This window comes from Magallana gigas, unplaced genomic scaffold (genome assembly GCF_963853765.1).
Source record: "Magallana gigas unplaced genomic scaffold, xbMagGiga1.1 SCAFFOLD_55, whole genome shotgun sequence".
Taxonomy (NCBI): Eukaryota; Metazoa; Mollusca; class Bivalvia; order Ostreida; family Ostreidae; genus Magallana; species Magallana gigas.
The window spans coordinates 12197-36468 of record NW_027062585.1 but is presented as its reverse complement, the minus strand read 5'-3'; the positions used below and the strand labels follow the sequence as shown (position 1 = coordinate 36468).

The following is a 24272-nucleotide window of genomic DNA, read 5'->3' as shown; positions in this document are numbered from 1 at the left end:
TTTAAAATTGTATAGACTTTGGCCTCTGGACAATTTTTGGGCTTCACAGGTTTGATGTAGGTTTATATCCTATTTGATTTAGATCTTCTTGTGAATTGTAATGCTCAGTATGTGAAATGACTATACTGTGACAAAAAGGGATCAATGATAAACAGAATATCCTGGGAAAAAATTGATTGTTTTATATACAGGATCTGTTAGACTACATGTCCATATTTTTTTTTGTATATTACTCCGGAGAGCTGATTTTATAATGATTATTGTTGCTCAGGTGAGCGATGTGGCCCATGGGCCTCTTGTTTTGTGATTCATTCGAGATATGAAGGTAGTGACATTGCAGAGAAAATACATAACCCACGGTAGCCTCCCAGGTTTCCTGGGAAAAGAAAAGACATATTTCCATCTACTAGTAGTGTTCGCCGATCATCAGAAAATAACATACCCAAATTCTTATTATGATTAAATATAACTTTTGGGAATAAAGTTCAGCCAACGAACGTACTGCGAAAACCCCCCAGAATATCACGCGATTAATTAAGGCAATGACGGAAATTGAATACTTTGCTTTTAATGTAGTTTTCCATTTGGCGTGGAATCAATAGATGACTTAAACCAAGCAATCAACCACTGACCTACCGCTTTAATCTTTGAAGGGATTAGTTAATCTGTGGATTAATTGTGGATTAAAATTAGGATTTACATTTACTACGTACATTGTTAGATCTTCATTCAACCTATAAATATAAAAATATAAAAGAAAATGCAGAAAAAAATTAACCACAAAAAAAACAAACAAACAAAAAAAACCCCAAAACTGAAAAGAAAAAAAAACCCACAGGTGAATTTTTTCTTGTTTTTGTAATGTCACGATCGTAAGAATACTTTTCCACTTTGACCTATATAAAACCTGCTATGTTCCCTTAGACATACTGGTTTGCGATGACTATATTCCTTTAGATATATTGGTTTGCGGTGAACTAAAATCGGCTATTTCCGTTCAGAAACACTAGTTTGCGGCGACTATTTTTCGTGTGTGAATTATGGTATATAGAATATCTGAAAAAAAATATATCAAGGAGGCTGGATGGTAAAACAGTACCCATCAGATCTATAGGAATTTTTATGACTTTTAAGCTTTAAATTATCATTAGGCATAAAGAAAATTCTTTATATCTTAATTGGCTTAAAAACTTGATTATAAATGTTCATGTATTTCAATAACTTTATACAGAGCTATGCCAATTAAAGAGATCAATATAGCCTATTAATGGTCACGAGCTCGAGCACAAAATAGACAACTATAAGGGGGTTGTTTTATATCATAGACAACCAGGGACTAGTTCTTGGTGATATATTTTAGCAACTCTTCTCTAGCATTTCTTACAAATTTGCTAGATTTTCTCCGCATATATATATAACACTTGGTTTATCAGTATATGTGAAAATCTTTAGTAAATGTGAAATATTAAGACTATCTGTAAGACAACTGCAATATACTGTCAAATATTCTGCTAAAAAACATTCCCCAATCTGTATATGAATGAAGAGAGTAATCATGATTGAACGAGATGCATTAGACCACAGATGTCTAAAATATAGAAAACAAAAGCATCAGAAATAACCACCAGGCGTTAATAACTTTACTCACCTAACGAATTTAAAATCGATAAAATTGTATTTTTTGGAATATGTTGTGTTTTTGTAATATATGTTTTGATATTACATCAATAAAGAATACAAGAAAATGATGAATAAAAAAAATATTGAACTTTTTTTCAACATACACTTTCATGCTACATGTATATAAATTTCTTGAATGTGTCATGAATGGACAAATCTTGTTAAGAATCAGGCATTAATCAAAATAAAGATTATCTTAATTAGCTAGCTATCAATCACATCAAATACTTTCCTAAAGTACAATGCAAGAGTCTTCAAAACAATGGATGACTTCCGGGAAACAGATGGCGATATTTCCGGCAATTCATCAAACATTTTTTCCTAATTTCTTTAAAGGCAGAAATTTTGTCCTTTTTCTTCATCCACCGATTTCTTTTCCCGGAACGTTAGACCGTTTTACTTCCAATCCTTCTATCTGTTTTAAAACATTGTGAGCCCCCATGGAAATCCCTAGATTTTACCGCCTTTTAGGTCTTGCTGTGACGTCATTGTTGAGTTTTTCCTCGAGTGTGGAGCAGACTGCTTTTGGTGAGTGCTACGTTTCTATGTAGGGCAATCAGACAACACCTCAAATATTGGCCTGGCCCCGCCGTCACCAAAATTTTCAAATTACTCAACTCACTCCTCAACTCAAATCCTTAAAAGAAACAGTGTATGAATTTGAGGTCAAAACTCAGAATTGAAACTGAGTTATTGACTTTTAAGAAAAATAAAATATCAAAGATAGTATGATCCATCGTGTAACCTCAAGATATATTTCCTGAGAGTTTATTCTTTTAAAAAAAAGGATTTTATTGATGGATTCGCTGAAAAATAATAAAAATAAAATAATAAAATTAAAAGAGAGCTTTCCTGTTTACAATTTATGAATAATTGAGTTGTTCAATATGTCTTACGTAAATTTCTTTTTCATGTGTAATTAAAATTGTGTATAAATAATTATACAGTTGTTGAAATTCTTTGATTCAATATTGACATAAAACCACTCAAGGGCATTGATATTAAAAGTTTTCTTTTTCTAATTATTGAGTTTACTGAGGTATCAATAATGTTAAAGAACGATCTCTGAAATGTTACACTACTCTCCAACAGGATTCGATACAATTTAAATAACCACCCATGGACCAGTTTAATATTGGCCAATCTCATCAATTCTTAAAATCTCTTCACTGGAGGAACCTTGGCTAACTAAAAAAAGTTGAGTAGGACAAACAGGGATTTCATGAATTCTGTCTATGAAATTCAGAAGAACAGCATTCAGTTATAAGATAAGTTTTATTCTTAAAGATTCTAGTACATGTATTTATTGGGTGTATTTTGTTTCTATAGCGATTGGCAGCGACTGTTAATTGATTAATAAATATAATAACCGATCAATTTTCATGGGTTTAATGGAAAAAAAATACAGAAATTCGTGGCCAATGATCCCACCAGTACACTGTTTATCAGAAATTAGTCTTCGATGAACATTTAATTTCGTGCATCAACTAAACAATAGTTACGACCATACGAAATCCACGAAAATTATATTTCAAGTTTTTTCAACGAATATTGATAAAACCCCAGTATACGCACATATCACGGTACATAAAATGATTTCATCATTAACTTAACTGCATGTAGAAGGCAAATAACAAAATTCCAATATGCATTAGTATATACATAAGGTTACTGTGATGTGGAACCACATCTGTATGCATTATTCAAACTTTGACTTCATCAATTGGCATAGAGATGGTTGCAAGCTACATTTAGCTATATATACAATTAATCGACCAATCTTCAAATCCCGAGCACGATGGCCGACATAAAATGTACGCAAAATAGATTAAAAAATTAATTCTTCTTTTTTTTTTTTTTTTTTAGACCTCCACGTTCAGAAACTTTGCCAATACAACTCTTCCCTCGTTCTCCCCCACCCCCACGAATGTCAACTGTATTACGACTGTTCCACCAAGTACAACACCCTCCCTCCGAACTTCGTGCAGCACATGAGGGAGTGTCCTTTTCCGGACCTCTTTTCTCTACAGACGTTGAGTTGTGAAGACTACAAACACGTGAAATGTGACGAGAGAGTTGAGTACACGACCGCATGTAAGTATTGAAGATCAAATGGAACCGATCTTTTTTTACAGCTGTCTTTATTTCTATATGTATAAATGACGTTTTTCCCTTGTTTGTTTTTTCCTCTTTCCTTTATAGGTGGATACCGTGCAAATCAAGTGAATGTGTATCACGTGATGTGCACAATCCAAGATGTTGAGGGTCTGAATGGCGGACAAGGAGTTGTTGCTCCGGAAATTATGGGATTGTCTGAAAATACAAATCAGGATAGGCAAAGCACTGGCTTTGTGAACCCAAAGAAATTAACGGGCTCTAGGATATCACTTGATGAACTGAAGAAAGATTTATGTAGCAATAAAATGCGATTGATTTGATTAGAATTTAAATTCTAAAGAGGAGTTTACGATCGACCTGATGAAACTCGAAACCTTGCATTAAATTGAAATGTCGATCGATATCTGTGTGTGACTGTTGATCTATGAACGCCAAGTACCGTATCTCTAAACCAATTAACTGCTACTTAGTGATGGAAATATGCAAATTTTTATGTATAAAATCTGTACATTTGATGCACTTCTTTATCTTTTTTATCGCGATTCCTTATCATATATACATATATGTAAATATATATGTACCGAGGTTAAAATCATTACAGCAAGTAATCAAAACCATTTATCGGCGAGTTTTAGTTCATTTGGTTATTTTTTTTAAAAGCGTTACATACAGTACGTTCATCTTTTAAAAAGAATTTGTCCTTAAACATTTTTTATTTCAATTATAAACTTTAACAAATGCCGTTGGAGATAAAAATGTGCGTCATTTAAAGGCTAATGTGGTCTATATTTCTTTCATAGAGGAAGGAACATTGATGTTTATGTGACGAAACATTACAGAGGCGACCTTTTTGACGTTTTACAAAGTTCTCTGCGCTGATCATCTTTTATTCTCGTTGAATATATTCTGCTCAAACCATGGATATCTTTTAATGTCAAGAGTAGAATACTCATCTTAAAAAAAGAGAAAAAAAACTTAAGAGAGGATTTCGGTGAAATTTAATGACAGAAAATGACATATCAAATGATAATCAAACAGCTTAAAAAAGTTACATAGTAAACAAGTTGGATTTGATATATTGATCTTTAAAAGATTTTTTTAAATTCCGTATCCTGCTTCGCACTAATAACACTATTTAAGAGGTAAATATAATTAAATGCCTAAATCTTCATCGAAGGATTAAAATGTGCAAGTTTATTCGCGACCTGAACGGTCACATATTAAAAATTCGATAAGGATTCAGTTATTATTAATTTCTCTAAAGGACTCAAACGAGTCTTGATTGTGAGGGTTTATTCCACTTAAGATTATTTTATTACGTGCAAATGCATTGTCCATGAGCGAGATTTTCTTGCCTTAGGGTCTCTGACAAGTGACATATGCTATTTTTATAGACATCACGCAGTAAAGATTCCGATACTAAGCCAGAGGGATCAAACCTTAATGGCCTAAGGTCAGACTTTGTTGTCGAAAACAAAACGTGAACGGCGATGTTGTACAGATATATTTTTTTTTTTTTAGATCTACAGCAATATTTGTACAATATCTAGTCAAGAACAAAGTTAAACCATATGATCCCTCTTTTATGAGATTACCATTTCAAGGAAAAAGGAGATACATTTTTGAAAGCGAAAGGTCTCCTTTAATTTATCTATCAATGCAATCTCAATTTTTTCAAAAAGTTAAGCCTTAAAAACACTTTGAGGTCAATTTTGACGCTTATCTTTGATGTAAGTTTTGTATTGAGGATAATCCTTCAGTATATTTTTTCTAACCATCCTTTTAAAATTCTTATCATAAAGACGTTTACTTCTATCATGATTAAAGAAATCAATTCCAAAATATTAATACGGGAAGATCCCTTTAAAAAAAACCTGACAGTAATGTGTCAAAAAGTAGTATACTATATCAGGAATTACGCTATATAATGGATATCCATGAATTGATTTTTCTTCTTCATCAGTGATAACCTTTTTGCTTTTAATAAAATAAAGAGGCAAAGGAAGAAATTGAATCAACGAGTGCCGTTATTGTAGCTTAATGAGGTTATGCAGGGGTCAATGGAACAATAAAAATAAGCTTGTTTAATTAATGGTTGTCCATCATCACCACGCCCAAACGGTGTTGGAAGATACGCGAGGGGTGGCGAGGGGGAAATCCACCTTTCTTGGAGATCTCCGGAAGTCTTTTCTGGGTGTTTGTGATAGGTTTGTTTTCTCTTTTAGAATGTATTTATCCGAACTCTGGATTAACCGGTCATTAGTCTGAGCTTGAACTTGAAATCTCACCGGTAATGTCAAGAAACTGTGATTTTTGGCTTTTCCGTTTTTCAGTAAGTTTGACCTTGATACAACAAAACTATTCCGTTCTGTTGATTGGATTTTACATTTGGCAAAAAGAGGCAACCTGCCGTATTTTTTTGATTCACCCTGAGATTGGAGAGAGGTAATCTTCATCGGAAAGCGAACATCTTTGCTCGGTTTCTTATTTTCTTGCGTACTCAGTTCCGGATGTTCTAATGGCGTCATCAACTGTGGATCTACAATCACAAGGGGCTTCGACTCGTTTTTATCCTCGGAAACATTGACCGCTTCCGCTACGTCTTTCCGCGAAACTTGCCGACCACTCACGGGAATTCCACCGAAAAGTTTTTCTGAATTTTTCTTCTGCTGTTCCACTGCGTTGGTGTACATAAATCTAACTGAGGGGAAAGCTTGTATATGTAGAGAGCTACTGACCGCAATGTCAGCTAGTTTTTCAGATGACGATTTTTCTCGCGAGATTTGCTTGCCGCGGTTTCCTGAGGGTGGGGGAGGTAGCGGGGTTGTTGGATTCACGGGTTGCTCTGAACCTTCCTCGTCATCACTTTGAAAGAAAGAGAAACATTTCCACATTATGAGAAGATCTAGAAAAGAAATATTATATGAAACAGTGCCAACATTTAATCAAGGTCTTATAATACGGTATACATTTATATGGTGTTAACTGCATGAAATAAATTCAAATACTAACTGTTAGTAATTTAAAAAGTTTCAATAAAGAATTGAATTCTGGATGGATCTTTGGACCTTTACTTTTACTACTGATGAACATTTACACATGGGTCGTGATATATAAGTCTTTTACCTGTTGATTTGTGCTACAACAATACGGCATATTGACCCCTCCTCCAAATGTTTCTGTACATCCTTACGCCAGTTTTCGACGTAACGCCTTTTGAATGGCGTCAACGTTATATCCATCACGAATCTACGTCAAAATCAAACACAACAACTGAATACACATAAAAAACGATACTCTTCCTAATTTTGATGAAAAAATTTAAACCTTACCAATTAAAATTTTGTGATAACCATTTGTAATTTACTAATCATTTATATAATACTAATGAATCACACAGAGAAATAAAATTAATATTTCTGTGGTGTTATTAATTGTGTAATTCCCCTAGAATTAAAACTCTTACCTTTTATAAATTGTAATAATCCATCTCATAAATTTTACCCAAAGACCAAAATAAAGCGGATGCACATATTTTCCTTGAAATAAATTCCAAGAAAATCGAAATGGATGTTATAGAGAGTGAACTTCAACGGCGGTCAAAGCGCCGACTTGAGTCTTCAGACCGGCGGCTACTACACAGAAACGTTCAGCTGCGAATTAGCTTAATCCTTCTTTATGTCCAGAGACCTGTTTGTAATGTTCACGACTGTTTTAATAAACCCTGGGTGTAAGCCTGTCAATGTTAATGAATTTTAAAAAGTGGCGTTTAATCTACTGCAATTCAATATCCGCCCCAAGACGTCATTTAAACCTATTAAAGGCGATTGAATTTGGAGCTCTGTATTTTAATTAACACGGCGTGTTGTGCAGGACGTCTGTTGAGGCATAAACGCACCGACTTACAGAGGATACAAGTGTATTAAATGCTGAAATGACATGGACATGCATACCAATGATCAAACATTGTTATATTGTTTGATGTTTTTATTCTTTCAAACCATTTCAGTGGTACATAATAAAAGTACATATATAAAATTCAATGTCAGGTAAAGATGAGTAGATATAACAGAATTAAAGTCATTTAAAGATGAGCCTATATATTTTTGTTTTTATAAAAAGACTACTTAAGTCAAGAAAGATTTTTTTAATCTGTTGATCACACATGAATCGAATTTTTTTATAATGATATTTTCAACGTCCAAATATCATAAAAATCAAACTTACACCTAAAGCTATAGAACTGTGATATTTATTTACCAAAATAACAAATGCTTATGATACCTAAATATGATTCTATATATGGTAAATAAATTCATATATATTTACCTATAAATATATCTACAAAAATAATTACAGTAACACCAGTGATGAGGTTTATCTAACATTTCATTCTTCACATAAAACCTCTAAAATCCACGCGGTTCCGGGCCCCTTTCCCCCCGGACCCCCACTAGGACTTTGCCCAAAACCCACTTCGGACATTTACAGACAAACAAAACAGGACCCTTACCCCCCCCCCTCCCCCCCACCCCACCCTTATTTTTGGGAATTAATTTTTAATCAACTCTTATATGCAGTTACTCTGGCAACGGAAGTGAAACAGTTTTTGGACTTTTCATGAATGGAAAACCATCAAGGCTGACAAGACTTGGTACTGGAAAAATGTCGACAATATCAATGTCATATATTCAGAAGGATTGTTTTTAAAGAAAACTTATTTATAAATACCTTGAAAATGGTCAGAGTTTTTGAAAATGGTACGAATAATTTAGATATTATTCGAAGTTGTATGTATGTATTCCTACGCCAGAGTTCAATAACACTGTTCGTTGTCAATGATTACCTAAGCGCCATTTCTACAGCCTAGACGTTTGTTAAAAACTGCTTGGGTAAAATTTTTCAGAAATATTTCAATTACTGATACATAATGCACAGAAGAGTTTGAGAGCGTTAATTCTATCTTTAGATATTACACAACATGATTGACATGGGGTTTTCCGTCTATAGCTCGGAATTCTTGTTTGAAAAGCCCAAGAATTAAATGTGCGTTATTATTCAAATACAGTTAAAAAACTACTTGCCCTGCGAAATTACACATTGTTGATTTTAAAATAAACAATAATCAATAAAATCAACTCCTGTCAGTACTTCAAAACTTTGATTCGCAAAACCCACTGATCACTCCCTCTCATTATCGGCCACTAGAATACGGTCGGAAATGACATGAAAGTAAGTAGTGCCTGTGCATTTTCGCGGAGCTATTATGAACGCAACGCAGCTCTGCTCAAAGAGAGCGTATGGTTGAACGAGACCAACAATGAATATATTTAAAAAAAAAACAACGAAATAAAATGCATTACTAGATAAATGGTACTTTGTTTCTTTGCATTTTATTCATTAAAGAACACAATAGCCTGATGTAGATGTTTTCGCATCTCTTTTTTTTAAACACCCCTCTATCCTCTTCATGGATTAGGGTTTTTGAGTTTTTTTGCAAGAAACCCCCAGGCGACCTGCCACTGAATTTTTTTTTCGCACAACCGTTTGAATATATTTCTGGATCCGCCCCTGTACGCATCAAAATTGCATCATGTTTGACAGCGAGTTCGTAACTTTTAACATGTTTGGTCGCAATGTTGCAATTTTTAGATATTCAGAAGGGGTTCACCTATTTTTTAACCTAAACCTAGTTATGGCAATGAACCCCAGTCTGCATATCATATACATGTCCTAGTCAATTAGGACCCGTGTAGATAAGATGAGTTCGTTAGTTGAGCATATTGTGGAAAAGTGTAAAGAGTGACCTTAATTTAATCATTATAACTTCAGGTTAAAAGTCAAAGAGATGTCCATGGTAAAATATGCCATGATATCAGGGCCCAGATCTTTGGATACCATCCAAAAGACGCAGTGGACTAGGAGGAAAAATCTGGATAAAGATAAACATGTAAAGCCTTCCTTGTAGCACCAGACAGTGGGGCCAGAGATCATTTGTGGCGCCTTTATGTCTCCTTAAGACAATACAAAATTGTCAAGATAGTGATTCTTTATACATGTAGTGCAGGCAACTTGGATCGTGTTATTCATAATTTATTTGCAGATTTAAATGTTTGCATAAGTGATCTTTTAATTTGAGTTCTGTCTTAATTAGCTCGATCACGCCCTATTAACACTATTGCAGTTCATCCAAAGAGAAATACATATACGTGTCGACGCATTGCATGTCGGAAAACTTCTTGCCCAAATAGTAATAAACATCTGACAATACCAGTGGTTTTGATAAGACATACTTTAAATTCTCTGAGCGCCCTTTTTCCAATTAAAGATATTGTGATTATCACGAGATATTTATTCCGAAAATATGATGTCTTCGTAACCCGTAATCATTTTAAAAAAATCTTTATTGAATGAAATGGTTGTAAAACAATATAAATTCAAAGTAAAAAATAAGCAAGCATATTCTAGATTAAAGTCTTCTTATTTTCATTTCCGTGGTCTTCAAGGAGTAATGGTATCCATGCCAATCATTCCAGTTGATACCGTCTGCGTATGACTGATGGGTTCCAGTTAGATACAGTCCATTCAAATTAGAACTATGGCAATTATTATACCACCAACCTCCTTTGTATAAGTTGGCACATCCATGCGAATCATCATGATCTTTTGTGTAAAACTGGTATCCGCTGTGGCGTTTTAAAAGTGAATCACCTTAAAAGATATCAATTTACAATATGATAGTTTCAACCGTTTCTAGATTGATTCCATCAATAAATAGAAAGGACTATATATGATATGAGCCTAAAATTTCCCCCTAAAATGAACATCGTCATTTTACTGTAATTCTTTGTTTTCTTTGTACAGATATGTATGTGATGTTTTAACATAATGTTCATTTTGATTCAACTGCCCACAATTTAGAAATATGACATCGTAAAGACAACCTTTTCCCGCCATTTTTGCATTTTAAGCATAAAACCACAGGGGCCAAGCCCGTTTTAACATTAATTTCAATGTAACCATAAATAAAGAAAGGGGTCGAATTCTGACCCAGATAAAAAACTACCAGCTCGCTTCAAAAGCCTGATAAATCAATTAATTTTTACAACACTTGCAATATGCGTGTATTTTTCAGAAAAATAATGTCTAAGATACACTCATGCCGAGTCATTTCAAGTTGATGGGTCTTAAAATAGCGAAGATATACGTCATTATTCTCTCGAATTCGCCAGTTTATTTTTACTCGGACATTTACCGGTCCAGGGCTCAAGATGGGATTTTGCCTCTGACAACAGCAGTATTACAACAAGTCGAGAAACATTCGCACTAATCTTTTAAAATCTCACATGAAATGCACGCTACTTACATCCTTAAATTCCGATAAAATTCCGTAAATACTCTCCAAACTTAACTTTTATTCTGCAGCCACATAAACTTCTGACCAGACCGGCCATTGTGATAGAAAATGTTAAACTCAATTTCATTGGTTAATATTCCTGATGGTCCAATTAGAATCAGTATTTCTCGAAGACGTCAAAATGGCTGGCCCTGTTAGAAGTTAATGTGGCTGCAGAATATAAGTTCAACTATTTATGGTTACATTGAAATTAATGTTAAAACGGGCTTGGCCCCTGTGCATAAAACAGCTTGTTTTCAAGCAGTTTTTCTTTCCGAAAACATAGAGCGCATGCTTGAACAAACAAAATATTTTAATCAGAGCCAAGGCTAATAAGTGACAATTTTTTTTCCTTGTTCAAGCATGCGCTCTATATTTCCTTTTCATAAAAAGATAAGAAAAATGTCAATTTTTGACTGATTTTGATTGAATTATAGAAATAGTGTCACTTCTGACGTCATATACTGCCAGTGAGTGCAAATAAATCAAATAAATAGGTGAAAAATATATTTTACATCAACTCATCTAAGATATAACATAACACGTTATGGTACCCTTATCATATATAGTTCTTTCTTTATGTAGTGCCTGAAATGTAGATAATAAACGATGCATTTAACAGGCTGTATATAACAAAAATCATCAAGATAAGATAACCTTATCTTTAAAAAAAATGCATGACCGATTTCAAGATTCAATTGATCAATTGTATTTTTTTCTATGAAATGCTTAGCTTTTGAGCTTAAAATCCAATTCATTTACTCCTTTTTATGACACTTCTAGCCTACCTGCTGTACCCTCGTAGTCCTCTAAATGGAGACGGTATCCACTCGCTTCGTCCCCGATATAGAACCTTTTATACAGCGCGTACCTTCTTTCACTGTTAAAGTCGGCCATATCTATTCTCAGTTCATAAAAACCTTGCTGAACAATTTCATATATCCTGTGGTTACCTAAAAATAAATTGAGAATAGTTTCTTAACATATTACATTTATCTCATGATTGTTAAATTCTACATCTCTGTATTACATTCTATATTTCATTTTGTCAAATTGACATCTTTAATTGTGTAGTCTATTTTATATATCAGTCTGATTATCCAGCATTATCAATATCATTTACGCAAAACTGAAGTTAATTTCTTCAATGTTATCCTTTAAATTATGCATTCTAAAAACCTTTTGGTAAATCACTTTCAGTTACAATAAGATAAGTTACTCTACCAAGCCAATACTCATCGGTCTTGTTTCCAAATCCGTATTTGTAGTCTTTCCAATTTCTAAAAAAGTCAATTATTCCATCAAATCTTCTCTGTATAACCTACAGGTAAAACAAGGTTGCTTTTATTCAAACATGGTTTGTTTTAGAAATTAGGTTAACCATCTCTTTGTCAGTGGTTACGATTATCTAATAGTTTATCAAAATTAGCGTGTGGAATTATTTTTACCACTATGATGTATAGTCATAAAAACGAACCGTCCATCCTCCCCCGTCGGTGTGTTGGTCACAGAAGACGTCCAGTTCTCCCGACCCCTGGGGATAGATTTGATACACTTTACTCTCAGTAAACCCTTCCCAAAGGATGTCCTGACAGTCTCTTGGAAATCTTTCGACTTTTGAAGAAATGAAACATAAAGTAAACGAAATTTTTGTCTGATTTTATATACATGTAAACTTAAAATGTTTTGCTCTTATGATGTCTGTATTTATTGATGTAACCAATTACCCCATATCTATCTAATTCGACAAAGACAAAATTCACTCCATAAATCTTAAACTCTTCTTTGTCTTATGTAGTAATTTCGCAATCAAACCACTTTTAATTTTTCATTATATACATGTTACTTCATATACACAAAATTTATAACACTTACAGGCACTATTGCAGTTATATATCGAGATAAACAAAATATCAACTACATGTACACGTTCTAAGATATAGAAAGAGAAATGTAATGAAACAAAACTAGTTTGTGATTAAACTGTTACCTCCCGGTCCTGGCTCATGCCCAGGGGAATTACCCTCGAATAAGAATCCCATGATTGGGACAATGAAAGAGGCGCAAAATACAATTCCGTTCATGTTTTTGTTCAGTGATTTACAAAGTAGCTGGTGGTTATCTTTATATACAATTTACAAGGAAATAAAGTTCTATGTCTTATCTTCCACCAATTGTAAGTCATTGTATGGACAATTTGACCGAGTTATGTAGATACACTAACGTGAACTTAATCACGTTTGTAGCATTCATTCAGTTAAACTGCACATCGGTGAATGCTCTTAATCTTCAAAGATGATTTTAATTTAATTACAATGTTTTTATATTTCCTCAATCTGAAGTTGTATTCTATTATCATGATTCTTTTTTAATGTAATGTAATTACCTTTAATCATTATAATTTTCTTGAAAACCTTTCAACTAATAAAACAAACGTTATGTGTGAAGGAATCGAACGATAAAGTTTGGTATAATTTAGACATACACCATAAAACAATAATCAGGACTCAAAAAACATGAATGAAAAACAATAGTTACCGTTTTGAAAGATGAGTTTATAGCAATTTTTTAATATTTATAACCATAATTTATAAGCAAACAAAGTGATAACTTTGCAGTTATAACTCAAAAAATGTTAAGCAACATATTTTTCGATAAAAAAGTAACACAAATGTCACCAACATTTAATTGATTTAATTATGACCTCCCGGTCATGGTTCATGCCCAGGAGAATTCCCCTCGAATTAAAAACCCATGGCAGGGAAGAGAAAGGTAGTGCAAAATACAGCAGCGTTCATCTTCTTGTTCATTTATGAAGTTAACAGGTTATGTTATTACATACAATCTCGTTTTAAATCTTATCTCTAAGAGTTGTAGGTCACTGCTGTTTTGACTAAGGCTGTACGGATTTAAGGACCAGTCTATAGAAAATATATTTATGAAATGTTCTAGTTAAGTTTTGCCATATGTTGTAAAATTAACATTTTGATAAGTCTTTGTCAATGAACATATTATAGGTCGAAATTCAGCCGTCCCGCCACTCTGTCAAATGTATGTTAAGGTACTTCACTACACCTAGACTTATACTTTTTAAGACACTACGTTACAAGATGGCGATTTGAATGTTTTGTTAAACTGTTTGTATCAATCAATTTAGATGTATATCGACATAGCTCAGTGGTTAATTAAAGTATCAGGCTTGTGAATCGCAGATCATGAGGTCGAATCCGCCTGTGGCTTTTGTTCATGTTTACTTAAAGGAATTTTTAAAAACATCATTTTTATCCAAAATTGCACATTTTTTTCGCCTATTTGACATACAGTAAAACTCGGTTATGGCGAAGTCCTAGGGACCAATGGGATTACTTCGTTATATCCGTAATTCGTTGTATATGCTTCTTAACCACCATGCTCTGTATCATTATCAAGTAATTTTCTGCTGATTTGAGTAACTATTTGAAAGTGTAGTGAGGTATGTATTTTAACTGGAAGGTCCAGGAAGATGACAGAATGAGAACAGTTTTGCCAGTCAGTCACATTATTTTTGCCTTTTAGGGACCTTTCACAGTTGACTGATTTTCAAGAGAGTAATTCATCTTGTGATACTTTGATTTTTAGAGCTAAGTTTGCATTATGATATCCTGTTGATTGTTTAATTCACTTACCGATCGCCATTTCATAAAATCAATATGATATATATTGCTTGTTGGTATTCCTGTTTTGTCAACTTGTTTTTCGGTAGCTTGCATCGCCTTAGAAAGTGTTCACACGTAAAGCATGCAACTGCATATCAAATTAACTGAGAGAGAAAAACTCTATATGCAGGTGATAAAGGTATATTGTTAAATAAGTAAGGAATGTTGACTATAGAAAAATTAAAATCATCACATTTATCATGAAGAATTGTAGGTATAGGTTACCATCAATGTTCCTTACTGGTAAAACATACAAGCATGAAACAGATGACGCAGACTCTGTGGTATATCTGTTCTTATTTTGAACTACATCCAATAATAAAAGAATCGTTTTAGAAAACAATTCCAAGATTTTGTTGGGAAAACTTGTCAATATTACATAAATTTCATATTTCACAAATTGTACATGTTTGAAAACTCAAACTGAACCTTTATTTGCAGCACAACCTAGCATTGTCTTTATATTTTCATCCGTGTTTCAAATTGATTTTATTATAATTCTGAAGAGAATTCAAAGTGCATATAAATCAAAAGATTCACACGGAGAGCTGTCACAGAATTGGACCTGTAGTAATAATTTATGTTACATGATTTTTATTCATTGAGGTGTTTCCTTTCTGAGGATGTTACAGAAATCCTTAACTTAAAAAGTTGACCAACTGTCCAGAACAAGTCTGAAGATTTATTAAAAGTTTCATCAATTTCATGCTTGTTAAATTAGTCATGCATAATTTCACGAAGTTATTAACACATGTCTGTAGACTGCAGCGAGATTTATTTATAATAATAATATACACATAAATAAAGTTAGGAATAAATCGAACAAATATTTCACAGTCTTCTAATCTTCATTTCCGTGGCCTTCAAGGAGTAATAGTACCCATGCCATGCCTTCCAGTTGATGCCGTCCGCGAATGACTGATGGCTTCCATTAAGATATTGTCCATTTAGGTTGGAGTCGTGGCAGGTCTTATACCACCAACCTCCTTTAAACGTTGCAGCACAAGACATTGAATTATCACGGTCTTTTGTGCGAAACTGGGATCCATGATGACTGGTTAATGAATCCCCTGTTTTAAAAATGCTGTACAAATCTGATTGTGTTTTTGTTCCAAAGTTTACGTTGAAATGCTTAAATCAATTTGCATACAAGATACAATGAAGTATATCGCTTCAATGCACTATGGTGTCTTCCAGTAAGTCGAGAACACCACTTTAGTTAAATGCTTCCTGAGTATTGATGATATGCCAATATAACTTTATCATCTTAGTCATCAAATTTTATTGAAAAGAGGAAAAATTCCAATTCTTCTTCACTTAATATGAAGTCATTGACACAAAGGGGACGTTTGATATCATATATTACCTCCAGTTTACTTTAAAAAAAATTGTTAGTTGGCTTGTTGATATTCGAATTACTTATAGGTACATGTAAATGGAATGTTTCGTACATGGTATCAACACGAGAACAAGTATTGCTATTATAAATGGATATTTGATTGATAAATGGACAAGCTGGAAAGTTAAAATACCTACCTGCCGTCCCCTCGTAGTCTTCTACATGTAATTGGTAACCAGTTGTTTCACCCCCAATATAAAATCGTTTGTACACAGCATATCTGCTTTCACTATTAAAGTCAGCCATGTCTATTCGCAATTCATAAAAGCCCTGTTGCACTATTTCGTAGATTATGTGATTTCCTGATCCAAAATAAAATAGTTTTCTATAACAGTAGAGAATGCTAATTACAACCAGTAAGCTTGACATTTCAAATAAAGAACGAACAAAGAGAAATAAAAAATATATGTATGAATTTTCTATGAAAATCAATTAAAGAAATTTTTAATAAGAACATTTCACACCTTTAGACTGTAAATTAGAATCTAAAAACACTATCCTATCATTATTTAAGGAGGCTGGGGGGTCAAAATATAATATGATTTAAAACCATCAGATTTATTTGAAAATTTTATATGCGATTTCTGAAGCTATCAACTACTATTTGATAAGGAAAAAATGCATTTATTTTGATATAAAATTTAATCTCTTCCCATTATCTTTATATGGAGCTCTTCTTTTAAAGGAGATCAATATTGTTTAAAATGGCAGCCACCCCCAGCCCCCTTGAACCACAACAAAGATTTACCATAACTCGACAAAAAGACAACATGATTAAAATAAATTGTTAACCTTTGAGATACAATCGAATCATTTTGAATGGAAATGTAAACAAACTACAATACCTAGCCAATATTCGCCAGACTTGTTCCCAAAACCATATTTGTAGTCTTTCCATGTTCTAAAAAAGTCGATTACTCCATCATATCTCCTCTGTATGACCTTGTGAAAAAAATGTATAATGGTAATTTAAGGCTTCATGATCAAGCAGATGTGTATCAGAAACAACATTATTACGTGTTTTGTTTGTCAAAATTTAGTTTGTTAAAACAATTGTTAATTATCTACTATAATGTAGTAGTATCTCTTTTAAAGCGATTGTTTACGCGAGGAATTATTGCTACTTTTAAACCAATTAATCGCACCATGTCACATATAAACACGGATATCATTGATAGTATTTAATATTCTATGTAGGAATCAAAAGACGGTAGCCACCCACAATCACCTATTTTCTCCATACTTTCAAGTTTCCAGTTAACAGTTTCATTGACTTTGAATTGTTAGAATGCTTAACGCTATATATGTTATCCCGTTGTCATGTAAATAAAGGGTAAAAATGGCAGAGTGGTGGCATTTCCGAGCTTATTTGAGAGCCTTTAATGAGTTATTTGGACCTCTTTAGGGAAGAATAGGATATAAAATAAAATTATTAGTTTTTAATCTACAGAAACAATAGAGAAACGCATATTTTTGAAATGTTACATGTAGCACAACTAAACATAGATATTTGAAATTGATATGTTGATCTCATCAAAAGATAACAATTATAACATACCGTCCACCCTCCCCCGTCCGTGTGTTGGTCACAGAAGACGTCCAGTTCTCCCGACCCCTGGGGATAGATTTTATATACTTTGCTTTCTGAGCATCCTTCCCGAAGAATATCCTGACAGTCTCTTGGGAATCTTTCAACTAATAAAACAAACGTCATGTGTGCTTGCAATCCAAACAATAAACTTTTAATAAACATAATTTTGACATAAATATACAAAACAATAATCAGGACTCTAATCTGAATTGAAAAAAAAATATTTATAACGCATTTTTTTCTTCAAAAATCAATATTTACCGTTTTAAAAAGTGAGTATTTAACAAATATTCCTAGCCATATTTTATAAGCAAATGTGATAGTAGAGTAATATGTCTATGTGTATTTATTCGTTTTGTATTTTCTATTTTTCGTTTTGTTCAATAGAATCTTAAAATTATATCAGCCAAAGTTTAACTGCGCAAGTAAATTGAGTTCTTCCTATCTGTAATTTCATTGGTTCATAATATTAACCAATTATTTTGAAGCTAGGTGTATAAATAAGTTACCAATAATTCTAATTAAGTTAGAGCAGTATACAGTTTCAAGAAAATACCATCCGGTTGATATCTGTGGCATCTTATGGTATGTAAATTTCATATTAACTTATGTTTTACTTATCAGTGTAAATGTTTAGTCTCTAGTTTTATTTTAATTGCATTTTAATTGCATTGTCAATACTAAAGTGTATTTTTGTAATTAAAGTTATAATACTTGGATTGTGTCTGTAAAGTTCAAAGGTTAGCTTTCTTTACAGTACGCACTGTAATTGATTTTTTATGAAACGTATAATGTATTTGTGGTAACTTATAGCTAATGTATTTTCTTTCATTTTGACAGTTTTCTCATATTATGTATTGTTTTGTAGGTCAATGCCTCTATATTCAAAATAAAAAGTCATCAGATACACAGTACACCATCTTCATTTTGCTTGACTGCTCGGTTACACAAAGAAAGAAGTACTTTTTAGAAATGCATTTGCAGATATAGCTAAAAGCCATTGATCTAATTGATACCCCCCGGTCCTGGTTCATGCCCAGGAGAATTCCCATCGAATAAAAATCCCATGGCAGGGACAAGAAAGGTAGTGCAAAATACAACAGCGTTCATCTTCTTATTCAACGATTTATGAAGTTAACAGGTTATGTTATTAGATACAATCTCATACAATATCTTATCTCTCAAAGTTGTAGGTCACTGCTGTTTTGACTAAGGCCGGACTGATCTAAGGACCGGTATACAGAAAATATACTCATGTGAAATGTTCAGTTTTGCCATATGTTGTAAAATTAACATTTTGGTTTAAATTTTTTATCAATAAAAATCTCTTTGATCGAACCTCAGCCGTTCTGCTGTTTAGTTAACAGAATGTTAACTGGAAGGTCCAGAAAGATGACTGAACGACAAGGTTATGCCATTAAGCCGCATTATAATCGTCATGTAGGAACCTTTATTTGACTGATTGTTAAAGATTCATTCATCATATGATTTTTAGACGGGGTCACGTGACCCCGTCTATTGGTTTACTGTCAGCCGAAGTCTCAATCTGGAAGGCACGCGTAGAACACATGAATTGAGTCTACGCGTAAGAAAATAGTGCAGAAAGTTTTCATGCATTTCAGTAAATATGCATTATAAAAACACGCATTAAATCTTTTTAAGTCCTCTGGGTATAAACAAAATTCTATTTAGAAAATAAACAAATAGTTTTATTGATCAAAATATTCTTCCTCGGGTTCAAATGTGGAATGAGTTACGTAACTGCATGAATGCACAGCGCCGTTGACGATTCAGTTGGTGTACAATCAATAGAAGAGGTTGATGGTGGAATCGAAATTAAAGTTCCCAAACAATGTGCCATTTTTGAAAAGTTGTGATTTTTATTTTGACAATCTTTTACCTTAATACTACCAAACTTCATGCGCAAGCCGAAGTTAAAATTGGGACGGGTTATACACAGATGTTTCACAAACTAAATAGGTGTTTCATTAGCTTCCAGTATACTTGCTGTATGACTGCTGTTCGTATCTAAAGGAATTTTGTACAAAGAAAATAAAAACAAGTCTGAGTTTGCCTTCTCGTTCGTTGGCTCTTTAGTTTAATAAACTGAATTTAAATTTCAAACAATGCATTGTAAGCATAATCTATAATAGATTATACATTTTGGAAGACTTATACATCATATAATATATACAATCTTATCGATTGAAGAACCAACTTAAATGTTAATGTATATGTTTTCCGGCTGAGTTGGAATCAGGCTTGGGGTGAATTACATTGTAAAATAATGCATTACATTAACATTACTTCATGAATTATAGCATTAAATTACCATTACCATTACTTAATTTTCTTGAAGTAATGCATTACATTACCATTACATAAGTAAAGTAATGCATTAACATTACTTTGTGAAAAGTCAATAAGTTTTAAAAAAGTAATTTAAAAACTAAATAAAGAGTTCTTGTAAATATTTTATAAATAAAACATGCTTAAATTATTTACAGGTTCATGTTCATATTCACTATCAGGTTCAAATTTAATGACTTATACAAGATTGCTGTTGCACTTGTAGTTCTCAAAGTAAGGTTGGTCCCGTAACATTTACACGCTAATGGCGGAGTTGACAATCTCTGTTATTTATGTCTCTGATTTTCGGAGTATGATTTTTAATGAAAGGAACGGTTGTATCGTAATTCTTCGTTTAGGTGATGCACGAGTTTACACAAAAAAGTATAAGTGGCGAACGGATTATTTTTTCCTATTAATTTTGCATGAATCGCAAATGAAGAAATTCGTGTCAGATAAGTCGGTCATAAAATCAAAATGGCGACCGTGACAAATCTTTTTATTGTCAAAGTTCTTGGAATCTTATTGTAAAAAAAATATTTTCTAACGTCAGGTGCCTGTGTTTGTTATCGGTATACAAATGTTCACTTTGTTTGTTAATTCAGCAGTTTTAGAGTTTTCGGGGTTTTCATAAAACTTTTTTTACGGATACCGTCTGACTTGTGGGTTTTCCCTTGGATCACAAATTTGAATAAATCTAATGATTAAAATTATCTACTTTGATATAGTTGTTTGATTTTCTCGGTCAGTAGTAATTTTTAAATTTTTTCCTTGGGGTATTATTTTTCATAATATACCGTTGTATCAATTTTCTACAATTATGAAGGCCGGGATTGAGTAAAATTTAGACAAAGTATCAGACAATTGCAAAAAAGCCGAATTAACATAGATTGTTAAAACTAATTCAAACTCATAAATTTTGGAAGCATATTCGAGGAAATCCAGGACAATTACAAATTCAAACTTGCAAGACCCCGTCTTTCAGTACTCTCAGTACTTTGATTAGAGCTACGTTTGCATTATGATTTCCCGTTGATAGTTTAATTCACTGAAATGATATGATGTTGTCTAATCGCCGATCACCATTTAACATACTTGCAATCCATTTGATATAATTATATTGCTTGTATGAGCTATTGTTCGGCGAGGGATTCTTTTTATATCACATTAATCAATAGTTTAACGATTTCATCCAATAGGAAATGGATTTTTTTTTATACTTAGTTAAATCCGAACCCGAATCTTTCTTCGCCTAGATTTCAGAATGGAAGTTGAGTACCTATACTATCATGTGAAATGTAAAGGAAGTAGTGTAAAATATAAATTATCCTAAAACAGGACATTGCATGGACAGATTTGGGACTAAACAAAGTTCAATGCGTGAACAGAAATTGATTTGAAATATTCATTTGTTACAAAATTACCTATTATTGTTATTATTATTCATACAACAAAACATTAAACTGAGATCAAAGTTTATAGGGCCTGTTTCGTTAATTTAAAAGGATTTGACACAATTTGAGCTCAAAATGATTAAATCTTATTTTTCAATTCTTTTATCTTTAGAATGGCAAACTTAAGCATTTCTAATTCTTTGTAATAGTTTACATGTCATTAGTCGCGTTTAGCAGATGAAACAACAATTTCTAATCTGCGTATCTCGGTTGTTACTTGACCTCAAGCTTTTAATTTTGGTAAAGCAATACAAATATTTAAATTAACTGTTTGAGACAACGAAACATTATGTTTGTTTATAGCTTAAATTGCGTCTTAGTCTCTTTAAATGAAAATATTGCTTCAATTTATGTTAAGGTGAATAACTCTTATTCAATATTGACGTTACTAATACGAGAATGTACTGTGTCCATAATATTTAAAATATCACAGGTGTGGCATCAAAGTAAACGACAACTGAATAATGACCGGTTTTAAAAAGTAGTTTAGTATCTTATTAATTATTATAGACTATGAAGACAAACAGAATAATTCATATAATATTTTTATTTTGTGATTTTTTGTTTTTGATCTACAAAAAAAAATTACACCCACCTCGCGATCCAAACTGCTTGAAATCTAATGTGGGCAGATTTAAAATTTACAATATCTAATTATTTACCAAGTTACGCTTGTTCTTGTGCGCATATGGATTGAGTTGGTGAACACTTTGTTTACTTTTTTTCTATTGGCCGTTGTTCCCAATGGCTAGTATTATCGAATCAGATCATTTCTATTATTATAAATCCCGGTAACTTTTGATTTTGTTTCACTGTGGGTCCGGCGATTTTGTACACCAACATCTCGCACAAGGTATTTATTGTATTAATTTATATAACATAACTTTTCTTAGTATCTACATAAAGTAAACTAAGATTATGATAAAGTTTAAAGGTTTATTCAAACCGTAACGAATTACTGTGTATAAATTGTATATATATTTATATGTGTTTATATTTATTTACAGAATCACCTTTTTATACATATAAAACATCCTGAACACAGAACCGTGTCTTTATTATTTACTCGGTCACAAATGGCGTCGCCGGTATCTACAGTCAATGGTGATTCTTGTGTGAGGAAGAATGTCTACAAAATCCAGTGAGCAGTCATCGCTGAAAACAACTCACCTGTGAAAAGTCCGGAACGTACCGTTACCTCTTTAGAGCGAAATACCTTTAAACGCCGAACCATGACGACAAAGAAATTAAGACAACAAATAAAAACTCTACAAAAAGAACTCGATAGACGCATAGATGAGGACAACGAAGAATACAAATCCAAAACTACTTATCTAATACCAGTCCATAATGTGCAGAAATTCAGCGGAAATGAAGATAAAGACGATATTCATGTCGACGACTGGATAGAAGAAGTTGAACATGTCATCAAAAGTCACCGTATGAATAGAGAAGAAAGTACCGACTTCATATATTCAAATCTGACTGGATTGGCAAAAGAAGAAATCAAATATCGGTCATATGAAGAAAGAAGCTATCCAACAAAAGTGTTGCGTATTTTAAGTGAAACGTTTGGAGACAAAAAAGGAATAACAGTCCTACAGAGAAATTTCTTTGAGCGAAAACAGATGGAGGGGGAGTCTTTACGTGAATACAGTTACGCTCTGATGAACCTCATCAAGAAAATTACGACGAAAAACACAGATATTATTCCAAACCCTGATTTGACCCTGTGTGAACAATTTGCGCAAAATGTGAATGATATCTCATTACGTAGAGAATTAAAACGACTTATTCGTCAACAGCCGGATATACATTTTCTGGACTTTCGGGACGAAGCAATATTGTTTTCAGAGGATGAAGAAAAGAACCGCTCAAAGTGCTCAACAGACAGACATACTACAGAAAAACAGGCCACAGAATCTTCACAGAAGTCAGAGAAAACTACTCACGGAATTGACAAATACTTAGAAGTCATACAACGGCAGGAACAAAACATCGACAATCTTACAAAGTTACTTGAACGACAAACTGTATCCAAATCCAAAGAACAATACCGATTACCTTATCCACAATTAAACCGCCGCCGTTGCTATACATGTAAAAGCGAAAATCATATCCAAAGAAACTGTCCACGAAATCTCACTTCGGCAAATTACCAACAATCGGGAAAATAGATCCTGCTGATGAGCAGAGTCCGACATCAGCAGGAAATAAAGAGGACTCCAACTGTGTCAATCATATTATTGGTCAAAGCCCTACAGTTAAAATTAAAATGTTTGGTGTAGAAATTAACTGTTTATTAGACACTGGGTCTATGGTGACTACAATAACGGAAAGTTTTTAGCTCACCTGAGCTGAAAGCTCAAGTGAGCTATTCTGATCACTTTTTGTCCGTCGTCCGTCTGTCCGTCCGTCCGTCCGTCTGTCCGTCTGTCTGTCCGTCTGTAAACTTTTTACATTTTGAACTTCTTCTCTAAAACCGCTTATCCAATTTCAACCAAATTTGGCACAAAGCATCCTTATGGGAGGGCGAATATAAATTGCAGATATAAAAGTCCGATCTGTATTCAAAGCGGAGAAAACCTTG

At 33.1% G+C, this 24272-nt stretch overlaps 4 protein-coding genes across 4 annotated transcripts; 2 read left to right on the top strand and 2 right to left on the bottom strand.

The window, feature by feature from the left end:
- The first annotated feature begins 2054 nt into the window (after positions 1-2054).
- On the top strand, positions 2055-4301 carry LOC136272564 (uncharacterized). The gene is made up of 3 exons (XM_066074307.1): positions 2055-2208; positions 3547-3774; positions 3883-4301. Exons 1-3 carry the CDS (start codon positions 2121-2123, stop codon positions 4116-4118), a joined length of 552 nt encoding a protein of 183 aa, XP_065930379.1. The 5' UTR covers positions 2055-2120; the 3' UTR covers positions 4119-4301.
- Positions 4302-4773: 472 nt separating this feature from the next.
- On the bottom strand, positions 4774-7590 carry LOC136272563 (uncharacterized). The gene is made up of 3 exons (XM_066074306.1): positions 7265-7590; positions 6925-7047; positions 4774-6663 (listed from the first exon to the last, which is right to left on the bottom strand). The coding sequence occupies exons 1-3, from the start codon at positions 7291-7293 to the stop codon at positions 5904-5906; spliced, it is 912 nt and encodes a 303-aa protein (XP_065930378.1). The 5' UTR covers positions 7294-7590; the 3' UTR covers positions 4774-5903.
- Positions 7591-10219: 2629 nt separating this feature from the next.
- Positions 10220-19056, bottom strand: LOC136272565 (microfibril-associated glycoprotein 4-like). The gene is made up of 8 exons (XM_066074308.1): positions 18896-19056; positions 17847-17983; positions 17134-17230; positions 16426-16590; positions 12672-12808; positions 12419-12515; positions 11983-12147; positions 10220-10509 (listed from the first exon to the last, which is right to left on the bottom strand). The coding sequence occupies exons 1-8, from the start codon at positions 18987-18989 to the stop codon at positions 10268-10270; spliced, it is 1134 nt and encodes a 377-aa protein (XP_065930380.1). The 5' UTR covers positions 18990-19056; the 3' UTR covers positions 10220-10267.
- Positions 19057-22711: 3655 nt separating this feature from the next.
- LOC136272567 (uncharacterized) lies at positions 22712-23929 on the top strand. The gene has a single exon (XM_066074309.1). The coding sequence runs from the start codon at positions 22915-22917 to the stop codon at positions 23857-23859; it is 945 nt and encodes a 314-aa protein (XP_065930381.1). The 5' UTR covers positions 22712-22914; the 3' UTR covers positions 23860-23929.
- The last annotated feature ends 343 nt before the right edge of the window (positions 23930-24272 follow it).